This window comes from Panthera pardus, unplaced genomic scaffold (genome assembly GCF_024362965.1).
Source record: "Panthera pardus isolate Hobbes unplaced genomic scaffold, ASM2436296v1 HiC_scaffold_17, whole genome shotgun sequence".
Lineage (NCBI taxonomy): Eukaryota > Metazoa > Chordata > Mammalia > Carnivora > Felidae > Panthera > Panthera pardus.
In genome coordinates, this window is record NW_026526732.1 from 121,325,249 (window position 1) to 121,338,484 (window position 13,236).

General features: G+C 46.8%; 1 protein-coding gene across 10 annotated transcripts in view; it reads right to left on the reverse strand.

Annotated features, from left to right (window-relative positions):
• Positions 1-968: 968 nt before the first annotated feature.
• The window catches only part of SIRT5 (sirtuin 5), a 40,035-nt gene continuing 27,767 nt past the window's right edge, over positions 969-13,236 (reverse strand). For all 10 annotated transcript variants that reach the window (XM_053904893.1, XM_053904892.1, XM_019420092.2 and 7 more), the window contains one exon: positions 969-1,475. In XM_053904893.1, the coding sequence (XP_053760868.1) occupies positions 1,400-1,475 (76 nt within the window). In that variant the 3' untranslated portion in view covers positions 969-1,399. The remainder of the gene's footprint in view (positions 1,476-13,236) is intronic.

Consider the following 13,236-nt stretch of genomic DNA (forward strand, 5'->3'; position numbering starts at 1 on the left):
ATGAAAAGTTACGACTTGCAAACGCAGCACAAAGTCTTATGTGACCCGTGTCTTGTCTATTTCTACGAAAGCCAACAGTGTAACATTAGATGCGGTTTTGTAAGGGGCTGAGGCAACGTGGCCCAAGTGTGCGATCACCCAGGGAACCCACCTCATCTAAGGGGCCCAGGTAGGGCTGACCTCCCTCCACTGTTTCCTAAAGACCACTCTTCCCGGTCAGGCCAGACAGCAGGCATTCCGGGACCCTGGGTGTGGCGTTAGATGGTGAGGCTTGAGCAGGAGCTGTATTTTTACTACTTTACTCCAAGGTAGAATGGGCATAATTTTTTTAAAGTCCACAGGAAAAAAAAAAAAAAAAAGCTTCAGAATTCAGTGTCTGGGAAAGCTTGGTGGGCTTTTCCACCATACACAGACCGTTTGCTTCTGTGTTTATGTCATTGAGAAACAGCGATCACGTCCCCCTTTCCTCCTTGGCTGCTAAGAAGGCCAGCGCTCAACTTTAGGCAGCTGTGTCTGCCCCTGGAGTCCATATATTTGCATCGTTTATTTTTTTTTTAATCCGGATTTTCTATCTTTTTAGAAAATTTTTTTAACATTTTTTATCTTATTTTTTTTTGAGAGACAGAGACAAAGCGTGAGCAGGGAAGGGGGAGAGAGAGAGGAAGGCACAGAATCCGAAGCAGGCTCCAGGCTCTGAGCCGTCAGCACAGAGCCCGACGCGGGGTTCGAACCCACAGACCGCAAGATTGTGACCTGAGCCGAAGTCGGAAGCTCAACCGACTGAGCCACCCAAGCGCCCCCTGATTTTCTGTCTTGTGCTACTTTTCTCTTCCTTCCTTGCATGACTTCTTGTCGTAGGGTTATCCCACGCACTGTGAGGTAAGACAGACAAACGAGGAAAACACCGAAAAGGAAAATCCCCCAACAAAGACATCTCTTGGGGTAGCATCTTTATACAATAAATCACCTACCGTAGAGAGTGAGTTTATTTTCCACCAAAACTTGACAAAAATTAGAAATACCGAGGTTTGACCCCTCTACTCCTCTCTTTGCCCAGATAGCAACAATAAAATCAGCACAACTGCTTCTTTAAAAGAAAATCTAATCACAAAAATATCCCCTTCCAATAACCAACCAAACACGTCAGAGATATCTTGTGTTTAGGTTCACACAAAATAACACTGCATCAACTCCACTGTTCATTGACTTCTCCCTCTGACTACGTTTGCGATTGTTCCTTCTAAACTGCCATCGCTTATCATCAGGTGGGATTCCAGCCAGGGAATCGGAGGTTATTTCTAGATTTTCTAACATTTAGCTCACCATCCCCATGATTGTTTCGCCTCTGTCTGTGGCCCGGTACTTAGATGTGCCACAATTTCTTCTTTCCCCGGGACAATTAAGACACGTTTTCAGTTTCATGAGGAGCAAGGGCTTCAGGAAGAGTGGTACCGCAAGGCCCCTGGAAGTGAAACCTGAAATAGGACAAATACAGCCGAGTTAGGAGCAAAATGAACATACGACTTCAGCCGCTCACACACTGCGTGGTTGTATCCAAAGCAAAATCCCAAATCTCACAAATACGGTATTGTGAACTTTGTCCCCACTCTTGGCAAACTAGCTTCTGACAATTCTAGATGTAGACATTTCATTACAGGCCGGCCACAGAAATCAAGGGAATTTAGTTAGGAAAGGAACAGCCTAGAATTCAGGCGCTATAAACACGAATTTTATTTTAAGGGGTAGGGGAGACATAATTGTAAAGTGCATTTTATGACCGTATTGCCAACCTCATAACTGAAACTGTGAGTTTTACAAAATCCATATGCTACATTAAAAGAGCATTTTCATGCGCTGAAGACAAGAGAGGGGCGCCTGGGGGGGCTCAGTTGGTTAAGCTTCCAACTTCGGCTCAGGTCATGACCTCACGGTTTGTGAGTTCGAGCCCCGCGTCGGGCTCTGTGCTGACAGCTCGGAGCCTGGAGCCCGCTTCGGATTCTGTGTCTCCCTCTCTCTCTGCCCCTCCCCTGCTCACGCTCTGTCTCAAACAAACATTAAAAAAAAAAAAGACTAAAGAAAAATAACCTCGTGTACCACACAGACCATGAACATTTTCGCTGAACAGGCCTCTCAAGCGATCCACTGGACTTCACGACTAACTGACGTATATACAGTCAGAAAGGAGAAAGAAACAAACATAAAGAGCAAACAGCAGGGACAAAGAAGAAAAATTATTGATTTCGGCTTCCTTTGAGGAAAAACACAAAAAATAAGCCCAACTCTGAATGCAGGATGAGGAGAATCCTGTAAAAGTAGGATTTTCTAGTATGTTAATAAGCAAGCCAACTGAGCACAATTAAAAATGGAAAAAGCACATGTTCAATGTAATTCATCATTCATGCTGTATTTTTTAAAAATTGTTTAAAATGTTTACTTATTTATTTAGAGAGAGAGAGAGACAGAGAGACAGACAGGAGAGGGGCAGAGAGAGAGAGAGAGAGAGAGAGAAAATCCTGAGCAGGCCCCATGCTGCCAGTGCAGAGTCCAACGCGGGGCTCGATCTCCCGAATTGTGAGATTACGACGTGAGCTGAAACCAAGAGTTGGATGCTTAGTTGACTGAGCCACCCACGCGCCCCATATCGCTTATTGACACAACACAAATCGTGGACGCCTTAGACCTCAAACAAGTCTTGTCTCTGGACAGAGTGCCGCTAACGGATGTCCCCACCCAGTGACACCTCTACTCCTTCCGGCCACCTACAGTATGTTGAACACTGGCTGCCAGAAAGCTCCTCACCCGCCCGGTTGCAGCCCCTTGAGGACCTTCCAAAAATGCCAGCCAGGCACGGAGAACTCCTAGGGAATCCCCACAGCCTCAACTTGCACACGTTTTCCTTCCTGAGAAAGTGGCCTTTCACCTGCCCCTTGCCCCGTTCAGCTTTCTCCCACTTTCCAAGAGCAAGCCGAGCCCCTCACCCGCCTGGAGCCTTCCCACGATGCTTTATCACAGAACGTGCAAACTTTCGAGGGGCCAGATAAAGGGGCGTTTGAAATGTTGGTGTGCATCTCAGAAAACAAACGGTTTCCGGAGACGGAGTGACGACACATCCTTAGGCAAGCAGGGGCCACTCCGTTCCTGTCTTTGATAAAACCGGAAGAGCATCTGGCCCGGTAGGGCCGTCGACGAGATCACTAAATGCGATTCAGTAAAAATGTGCCCTCCCAGCCCTCAGACTAGAGAGAACAAGAGACGCAGAGAAAGCCAAGTGCAAAGAGAAAACGGTATTTTTTCCCAGGAGGAGCTGCAAAGTATCCTGACAACCCCCCTTCTCTGCGTGACTGCTGCTTTTTGTTGTTGTTGTTGTTGTTACTCAGGGAGGAACTTTGTTCTCTAAAATCATAAACTGCCCGAAACTGCTGTTGGAAATGACAGCGGTAAAGGGTAAGTATGCTCAGAGGATCTAAGTCACCGTGCCACTGACCAGCAGCCTTGACTTCCAATCCCGGTGCAGACCTCCAGATAAAGGGCATCGGGACACAGCCTTCCACGTCTACCTTCACTTTGCAGGCTCCAGGGAAACAGGACCCTGTGCCCACGCTGCCCGCCAGACTGCACCTGACCCCCTTCCACACAGCCCTGCTTGCTGTTCTGTCTCCCCAAAACAGCTTTGTTTAAATTTCACCTAAGCTCCACCCTCCCTCCAAATCCTGTAGTCACGGCACCTTTTCCTTCGCATGGGGACACGCACCATGTCCCCCTGGGATGCGGTCTCCCTCATTTGCAGAGAACCAGTAAACTTGATCTGACTACAGATTTGTTTCTGGTGACTGCCAGCGGATTGGGCAGGAACAACATAAACTGTCTCCTAACACTTAGCCGGGGACACGGGAACTACTCCAAAAAGTTCATGGCCCATGCATCTATTAAGAGATGCGTTTTGGGGCACCCGGGTGGCTCAGTCAGTTAAGCATCCGACTCCGGCTCAGGTCATGAGCTCACAGTCCGTGAGTTCGAGCCCCGTGTCGGGCTCTGTGCTGACAGCTCAGAGCCTGGAGCCGGCTTCAGATTCTATGTCTCCTTCTCTCTGACCCTGTCCTGCTCCTACTCTGTCTCTCAAAAATAAATAAAACATTAAAAGATGCATTTCCTGGGGCGCCTGGGTGGCTCAGTCGGTTGAGTGTCCGACTTCGGCTCGGGTCACGATCTTGCGGTCCGTGAGTTTGAGCCCCGCGTCGGGCTCTGGGCTGATGGCTCAGAGCCTGGAGTCTGCTTCCGATTCTGTGTCTCCCTCTCTCTCTGCCCCTCCTCTGTTCATGCTCTGTCTCTCTCTGTCTCAAAAATAAATAAAAAAGGTTAAAAAAAAATTTTTTTAATTAAAAAATAAATAAAAAATAAAAAAAATAAGATGTGTTTCCAATAAAATTTCACTTTTATGGAATTATTAGTCAAAATTTATTATTTATATGTTGTTTTCAACAGCTATACCACAAATTATTGTAGCGATGATTCAATTGGGAGAAATTTTTCAATAGGACAGTTTTTAAGTTTTAAGGAAATGGAAAATAAAAGATTCATATCATATTGTGCTACAGAAATAGAGTAGTTACAAAAAAGATTTTTAAGCATAAAAATATATTACATTAATATGAATTTATATAGTGAAAGAATGGAAATAAAAGTTCATCCCTTCTCGGCCTTTTGGCTAAGACCAAGTGTGGAAATAAAAGTTCAAAGAGAAGAAGAAAAAACGTGAAGGCTGTGGAAAAAGGGGGCAACCTGAGCATCTCAGTCAGCTAAGCATCTGAGCTTGATTATGGCTCAGGTCATGATCTCACGGTTCATGAGATCAAGCCCCACTTCGGGCTCTATGCTGACAGAAGGGAGCCTGCCTGGGATTCTCTCTCTCACTTTCTCTCTGCTCCTCCCACCCCCACCCTGCCGCTCATGCTCTCTCTTTTGCTCTCTTTCTCTCTCAAGAAAAAAAAAATTTTAAAGAAAAGGACTTGTATATCTATTTTGTAAATAGATGACAGTGAGTATCAAGCACTTGTAACACTCAGACTGGATACATTTCAAATCATGAAGGGGCGCCTGGGTGGCTCAGTTGGTTAAGTGACCGACTTTGGCTCAAGTCATGGTCTTGCAGCTCGTGAGTTCCAGCCCCGCGTCGGGCTCTGGTGCTGACAGCTCGGAGCCTGGAGCCTTCTTCGGATTCCGTGTCTCCCTCTCTCTCTCTCTGTCCCTCCCCCGCTCTCTCTCTCTGTCTCTGTCTCTCTCTCAAAAATACATAAACATTAACAAAAAATAAATAAAACTATGATAATGGCGGATTTGCTTGTAATGCATTTTTATTATAAAATTTCAGTATTTTATTTCTAATACACCTAGAATCACATGGTTTTCAACTCCAGTAAAACCTTGGTTTGCGAGCATAATTCGTTCTGGAAACGTGCTTGTTATCCAAAGCACTCGTATATCAAAGCGAATCTCAAGAACCATCGGCTCAGTTGTGATCATGTGACGTTCGGCTTCACCTACTACTCGTGTTGCGAGACATTGCTCGTTCATCAAGTTAACGTTTATTAGAAATGTTTGCTCGTCTTGCGGAACCCTCGCAGAGCAAGTTACTCACAATCCAGGGTTTTACTGCATTCCGATACAAAACGTTAGATGTCAAGTTTCAAAAAAAAAGTGCTTGAAGACTCGTGTTGTAGCAGCCCCGTGCACCACCCCGCCTCCCCCCCAGCAGCGGGCGACCAAGTCCACTGTGTTTGTTCCGGAATCTGTTCATGCCACTTCTAACGGTTAATGAGATTATCTACTTCAAGTAAAAATTGTGTAATAAATCCCCAAAATATAGTTGTGAAGAGAGGGCTATTCCTGGGAAAATTTGTTGTTACGCTTTGGAAAGGCACGGCAGGTCACTGAAAGTAATTCTGTTAAATTAGCATAGGTGGGAAAGACTAGGGAGGAAGCCTGCTTCACAAATTTCTTCTCCATTAGTTCTTGTTCCCCTTTTAAAAAGGAAAAAAAAAAAGGCAGAAAAATACCCAAACCAGAGGCTGTAATCCGGTGTCTTCTAAGACTCCCTGATGAGAACAGTCACCTGGGCTGCTGGTCAAATACACATTTGTATATTCGTCTCACCCCGGAAAGTCTGATTCAGGAAGTCTAGACCAGAGCCTTGGGATCGGACTGTTTTTTTGGTGGTCTGTTTTCTTTTACAAAATAAGAGTTAGGGTGACTTTAAAAAAAATTTTTTTTTAATGTTTTTATTTATTTTTGAGAGAGAGAGAGAGACAGACAGAATGTGAGCAGGGGAGGGGCAGAGAGAGAGAGGGAGACACAGAATCTGAAGCGGGCTCTAGGCTCTGAGCTGTCAGCACCGAGCCCGGCACGGGGCTCGAACTCACGAACCGCGAGATCGTGACCTGAGCCGAAGTCAGATGCTTAAACAACTGAGCCACCCAGGCGCCCGATTTTTTTTTAATGGTTATTTATTTTTGAGGGAGACAGAGACAGAATGCGACTGGGTTAGGGGCAGAGAGAGACGAAAACACAGAATCCAAAGCAGACTCCAGGCTCCGAGCTGTCAGCACAGAGCCCGACGCGGGGCTGGAACCCACGAGTTGTGAGATCATGACCTGAGCCGAAGTCAGACGCTCCACTGACTGAACCACCCAGGCGCCCCAAGGGTTAGGGTGATTTTTATCTGCAGGGGCTTGGGGGGCAGGGACGCTGGGAGGATTAAGAGCATGATTCATGCAAGAAAGGCGACTGCATGATCAGCAGGTCCCTGCTCAGAGAAATGGCCTCCAGCTCCGTCAAGCAAAGCGAAACAGACCAAATGAATGCACAGTGTTTTGCTCTAAACGAAAATATGTTTCATTCAATAAAATTAAATCTCGTTAGGTATCTTTAAGTATACTCTATTAAGGCATATATGTGTGCCTTTTAAATTGTTCTTACTCTCAGTGACTTTTTGATGAACAGACCAACAAGGAGCCGAACCGCCTGAACCAAGATTAGGGCCCTTCCTACCCACCCGCAGTGCAGCCAGGGGGAGCACTGGACTTCCTACCCACTGTGGCCGACCGTAATTTAAAAGTATATTCTTTATACTCTTGCTGAGCAAATACATAATTAAAGCAATTTAGAAAACTGGTTTCAAAAACAACATTTTTTTTTAACATTTATTCATTTTTGAGAGTGAGAAAGACAGAGCACGAGCAGGGGAGGGGCAGAGAGAGAGGGAGACACAGAATCCACAGCAGGCTGAGCTGTCAGCATACAGCCCGACGTGGGGCTTGATCTCACGGACCGCGAGATCGTGACCTGAGCCGAAGTCGGACGCTCCACCGACTGAGCCACCCAGGTGCCCTTATAAAACCATCGTCTAGGGGCGCCTGGGTGATAGGGGCGCCTGGGTGGCTCAGTCGGTAAAGCATCCGACTTCGGCTCAGGTCACGATCTCACGGTCCGTGAGTTCGAGCCCCGCGTCAGGCTCGGTGCTGACAGCTCAGAGCCTGGAGCCTGCTTCGGATTCTGTGTCTCCCCCTCCCTCTCTGCCCCTCCCATGCTCGTGCTCTGTCTCTGTCTCTCGATATTAAATGTTAAAAAAAAAAACAACAAAAAACATTTTCTAGCCAAGAACTCAGACTTATAAACTCTACTGGCAGTTTGCTTTCTTTCTCCCCCCACCCCCTGCCAAAAACATGTTCCTTCCTGACCTTCCTGACCACCTCTTCGCCCTCCCTCCCCCTACTCCGGCCACACTGACCTCAGTGCTGGTCCTCACACCTCCCAGGCGTGCTTTGTCCTGGGGTGGGGGTGGGGGGGCTCTGCTCCAGGTGGTCCTGTGTCTGGAAAGCTCTTAGCCAGACAGTCCCCTTAGCTCGCTCTCTCATCGCCTCCAAGCCCGCGCAGGTGTCTTCTCAGTGCGGCCTGCCCTGACTACCCAGTGGAATCTGGGTAGTCTGCCCCACTCCAATTCGACTTTTCTTTCTGCCACAGCCTCCGGCCCAGCTGCTCACCGGCTACAGTCTTGGCATGTTTATTCTGCTTTACTGCTCACCGTCTGCCTCCACCACGAGAGGGTCATGTTCACACAAGAGATTTTTTTGCTTGGTGTCCTGACGTATCCCGGCCTGAGCACCTAGGACCGTGTCTAGGGCATTATAGGTGCTTAGTAAATGAACACCTGTGGACTTCAACTAAATTCCCAAGTTTAGAGAAATTCCAAGATGAACGACATGGTGATCACAGGGCACGGGGGTGGGGGGAGGGGACCAGGTACTTGGAAGGCCCAACACATCAGCCTCCTGACAAGCAAACCTCATTTCTGCCTCAGCAAGTGCACAGACCCTCACGGGCCAAGGACCCCGGCGCTGAGTGAACAGCCAAGAACCTTGAAGCCGAAGCTGAAAGTGGCTCGTGTCTACACTAACCGTAATGGCTTGTCAGAAATCATCCGCGACCACCAGCGGGGATGGGACAAATGACAAAAACAAAACCGGAACTAATGAACACCCTGAGGATATTAATACGTTTCAGTGGGAGGCAAATTCTGTGACTTTGTCTCTACATGAGAATTGGGGCAAAGAATCTAATCGACGCGTGCTCGGTCTAAGACGTCCTGTGAGACCCACATTCAAAGTGTGGCCCGCGTTCCTGCCCCGCCTATTTAGGCAATAAGGAAAATTAGGCCAAAAGGAGACATTATCCCAGTTTTTGTTTCTCTCATTAACCTACAGTAGTTGTTGGCAAAGCCTTTCTCTGTGAAGAGCCAGAGAAGGCATATTTTAGGCCAGACGGTCTCTGTTGCAACGACCCAGTTCCGTTGCTGTAAACACAGGGCCACGGCTGAGTGCCAATAAAACTTTATTTACAAACGCAGATGGCGGGTGAATTTGGCCTACGGGAGGCAGTTTGCGGAGCACCGACCCAGAGTCAAATCCAACCAAAATCTATCACGCGTGAGCTGTTAAGAGAAAATCCTGCCCTTGTCGAGCTGTGTGTTCAAACACTCGATCGCCCCAGCCCTGGTTCCCCGTTTGAAAAGCTGAGAAGGGGTGAGAAGATCACCTACATCTCTCCTAAATGCCACCTTTGAGGACTCCTAGATAGAAGCACGACTGTCTTCGCCCGTCAGTTACACCCATCTGGGAAAATTCCCAGACTTGGTGGTACAGCCAGCCTCAGCTGCCAGAGCAACGTACGAACAGAAGGCGGTTCTTGTGGTAGGTGCTGGTCAGTGGGTAGCTTGTCAGACTTGGTCAAGGCTTCCAAGATTTTGGCCGAGACGGAGCAGCGGCGGAACCGGGTCTGTCGTGTTAGGAGGCCCAGCTTATGCAATGATATCATTATACGCCACGATTCTCTTCTCAACCTGCAGGGACAACTGGCAGGTTCAATTTCCTCTCACACGAAGACACACACAATGCCTGCCAGTCCCTGCCGGTCAGTCCGGGGCATGAAAGGTAGAGGCCAGCCCTTGGCTTGTGCAAACACTCTCCTTTTATTGTCTTCTTTTCTCCCCCCCCCCATCTGCATTTTGTTACTTTCCTACCATATGATTTGTTTTCAGTCTTTATACTTCTTAGAGGTGAGCTGAGGATCATAGGACTGAAAATAAACCACATTAGAAGAAAGGGACTAGGGACGGAGCTCACTTCCTCCTTCAGAAAGTTTATCCCAGGGCACCCGGCTGGCTCAGTGGGGTAAGGTCTTGACTTGGGCTCAGGTCATGATCTCGCAATTCGTGGGATCAAGCCCCGAGTCAGGCTCCGTGCTGATGGCGCAGAGCCTGCTGGGGATTCTCTCTCATTCTCTCTCTGCCCTTCCCCAGCCCCACCTCAAACAAATAAATAAATTTTTAAAAAAAGAAGGAAACAAAGTTTGTCCTTTCCCATTCTTGGAGAATACTGATTTTTTTTTTTAATGTTTATTTATTTTTGAGAGAGAGAGAGAGAGAGAGAGACAGAATGCGAGCAGGGGAGGGGCAGAGAGCGGGGGAGACAGAGAATCCGAAGCAGGCTCCAGGCTCCGAGCTGTCGGCACAGAGCCCGACGCGGGACTTGAACTGGTGAACCGTGAGGTCGTGACCTGAGCCGAAGTTGGACACTTAAGCCGCCGAGCCACCCTGATGTTCTTTCGAGCAGACGAGAGGCCTGAGCTGCCTGCTCCGACACTTCTTAGAATGCTACAGGCTAGCACAGCTGCTACCTGTGTATGCCACAACGCGTGTTAGAGGTCCAATGTCTACTTTTCGGGGCATACATTAGAAGATAACTTAATTCTGAGCAGGACAGCTTAACTGAGATATAACTCACGTATAAGCTGTTTAAAACATATAATTTAATGTGGTTTTTCTTTTTTTTAGTATATTCACAGAATTATATGACCATCACCACAATCCACATTAGACAATTTTTTCTCATCCCAAAAGGAAACGTGTCTCCATTTATAGTTACTTCTCGTTCCTCCCTGTCCTAACCCTAGACAACCACTCATCGACCTCCAGTCTCGGTTGATTTCTAGGTATCTCATATAACCAGAATCATATGATGTGTGGTCTTGTGTGTCTGGCTTCTTTCACCCACTAGAATGTTTCAAAGGTCATTCGTGTTGTAACACAGATCAGCATTTCATTTCTTTTCATGGCTGCATAATATTCCCTGATACGTATGTACCAAATTATGTTTCTCCACTAATCAGTTGAGGACCGGAAGGACATTTGGATCATTCTTGCTTTTTCTTTTTTTTTTTTTTAATTTATTTTGGGAGAGACAGAGACAGCACGAGTGGGAGACGGGCAAAGAGAGGGGGAGACCGAGAATCCCAGGCTGGACAGAGCCCGACGTAGTGTTCAAACTCATGAAACCATGAGATCATGACCTGAGCCAAAACCAAGAGCTGAATGCTTAACCGAGTGAGTCACCCAGGTGCCCCCTTTTTCCCTAATGTTTATTTACTTTTGAGAGAGAGAGCGCGAGAACAGGGGAGGGGCAGAGAGAGAGGGAGGCAGAGGATCCGAAGCAGGCTCTGCACTGACAGCACAGGGCCCAATGCAGGGCTCGAACCCACAAACTATGAGATCATGACCTGAGCCGAAGTCGGACGCTTAACCGACTGAGCCACCCAGGCGCCCCAGTAGATGTATGTTTTCATTTCTCTCGGCTATCTACCTAAGAGAATTGCTGGATCCTATGTTCACTCTGTATATAACCTTTCGAGGAACTGCCAGACTGTTTTCCGGAGCAGGTGCACTATTGTACATTTCTACCGGCAACAGGTGAGAGGTCCACTTTCTTCAACACCTGTTACTTTGTTTTATTATATATATATACACACTTTGTATTATTATACCCATTCTAGTGGTTGTTAAGTGGTATCTCATGGTGGTTTTAATTTGCATTTCCCTAATTTTAATAATGTTCAGCATATTTCAATATGCTTCTCGGCCATGTGTACATATTTGGAGAAACGTCTACTCAAATCTTTGGTCCATTTCTAAATTGGACTGTTTGTCTTTTTATTATTGAATTGTGAGAGCTCTTTATATATGCTGGATGCAAGTCCCATATCAAATATTAGACCGGCAAATATTCTCTCCCATTCTGTAGGTTGTCTTTTTCACTTTGCGGATGGGGTCCGTTGAAGTACAGAGGTTTTTAATCTTGATGGAGTCCAATTTATCCATTTTTTTAAAAAAAGTTTATTTATTTATTCTGAGAGAGGAGAAAAAGACGGAGAGGCAAGGAGAGAGGGAAAAAGAGAATCCGAAGCAGGCTCCACACTGTCAGCACAGAGCCCAATGTGGGGCAATGCAGGGCTCAAACTCATGAACCGTGAGATCATGACCTGAGCCAAAAGGAAGAGTTGGATGTTTGACTGAGCCACCCAGGCGCCCCTGATTTATCCATTTTTCTTGTGTTACTTGTGCTTTTGAAGTCATATCACGGGGGCTTTGACTAACTCGAGGTCAAAAAAGACTTACTCCTATATTTTCATTTAAGTATTTTACATTTTTAGCTTTTATGTCTAGGTCTATGACCCATTTGGGCTAATTTTTGCAGGTGGTGTGATGAAAGAGTCCCAGTCCCTTCTTTTGCAGGTGGCTCTCCAGCTGTTCCAGCACCACTTGTTAAAAAGACTGTCCTTTCCTTGAGTTGTCTTCATACCCTTTCCAGAAATCGGTTGGCCATACGCTGACTGGACTCTCGATTCTTTTCTGTTAACCTAGTGTATTTCTGGACTCGCGATTCTGTTCCGCTAACCTATGTATATTTCTGGACTCGCGATTCTGTTCCGCTAACCTATGTAAATTTCTGGACTCGCGATTCTGTTCCGCTAACTTATGTGTATTTCTGGACTTGCGATTCTGTTCCGCTAACCTATGTGCCCATCTGCAGGCCAGCGCCACGCGGTCTGCGTAACTGTAACTTCGTGGTAACTTTCCAAACTGCAAAGCGTGAGTTTTTCAACTTCATTCTTTTTGTTTCGGCTATTCTGGGTCCCTTGCATTTCCATATGAATTTTGGGACCAACTTGCCAATTTTAGCAAACAGGCCAGCCGCAATTTCGATAGAGACTAGCGGTATCTGTAAATCAGGGTGGGGAGCACTGCCATAGTAACAATATTAACTTGTCTGGTCCATGAACGTGAATGTCCTTCCACATATTCTCATCTTCTATATTTCTTCTCCTGGGGAGTTTCAAAGAATCAGTTTTATAATCGAAGGCAGTTTTTTAAAGGGACGTCTTCCTGGTTCCTACCACTTATGCACAAATGAAGAGGTGGACTAAGGACACAAACCGTAGCTGATTAAAAAGACGTGGAGGAGACCAGATTCGGCCAAGTCACCTGAAGACGGTCACACAGTCTGTGGCACATTTTGATCCCAATGAAGACTCAGAATGCTGGTTCTCACCGTAGCTGCACATTAGAATCATCTAGGAAGCTGATAAAAATCACGATGGCCAGGCTACACCTCAGGCCAATCACATCAGAACCTCCTGGGTGGTACCCACACGTTGGTATTTTTTTTTTAATTTTTTTAACGTTTATTTATTTTTGAGACAGAGACAGAATGCAAGTGGGTTGGGGCAGAGAGAGAGGGAGGCACAGAATCCGAAGCAGGCTCCAGGCTCTGAGCCGTCAGCACAGAGCCCGACGCGGGGCTCGAACTCATGAACTGTGAGATCATGACCGGAGATGAATTCGGACGCTCA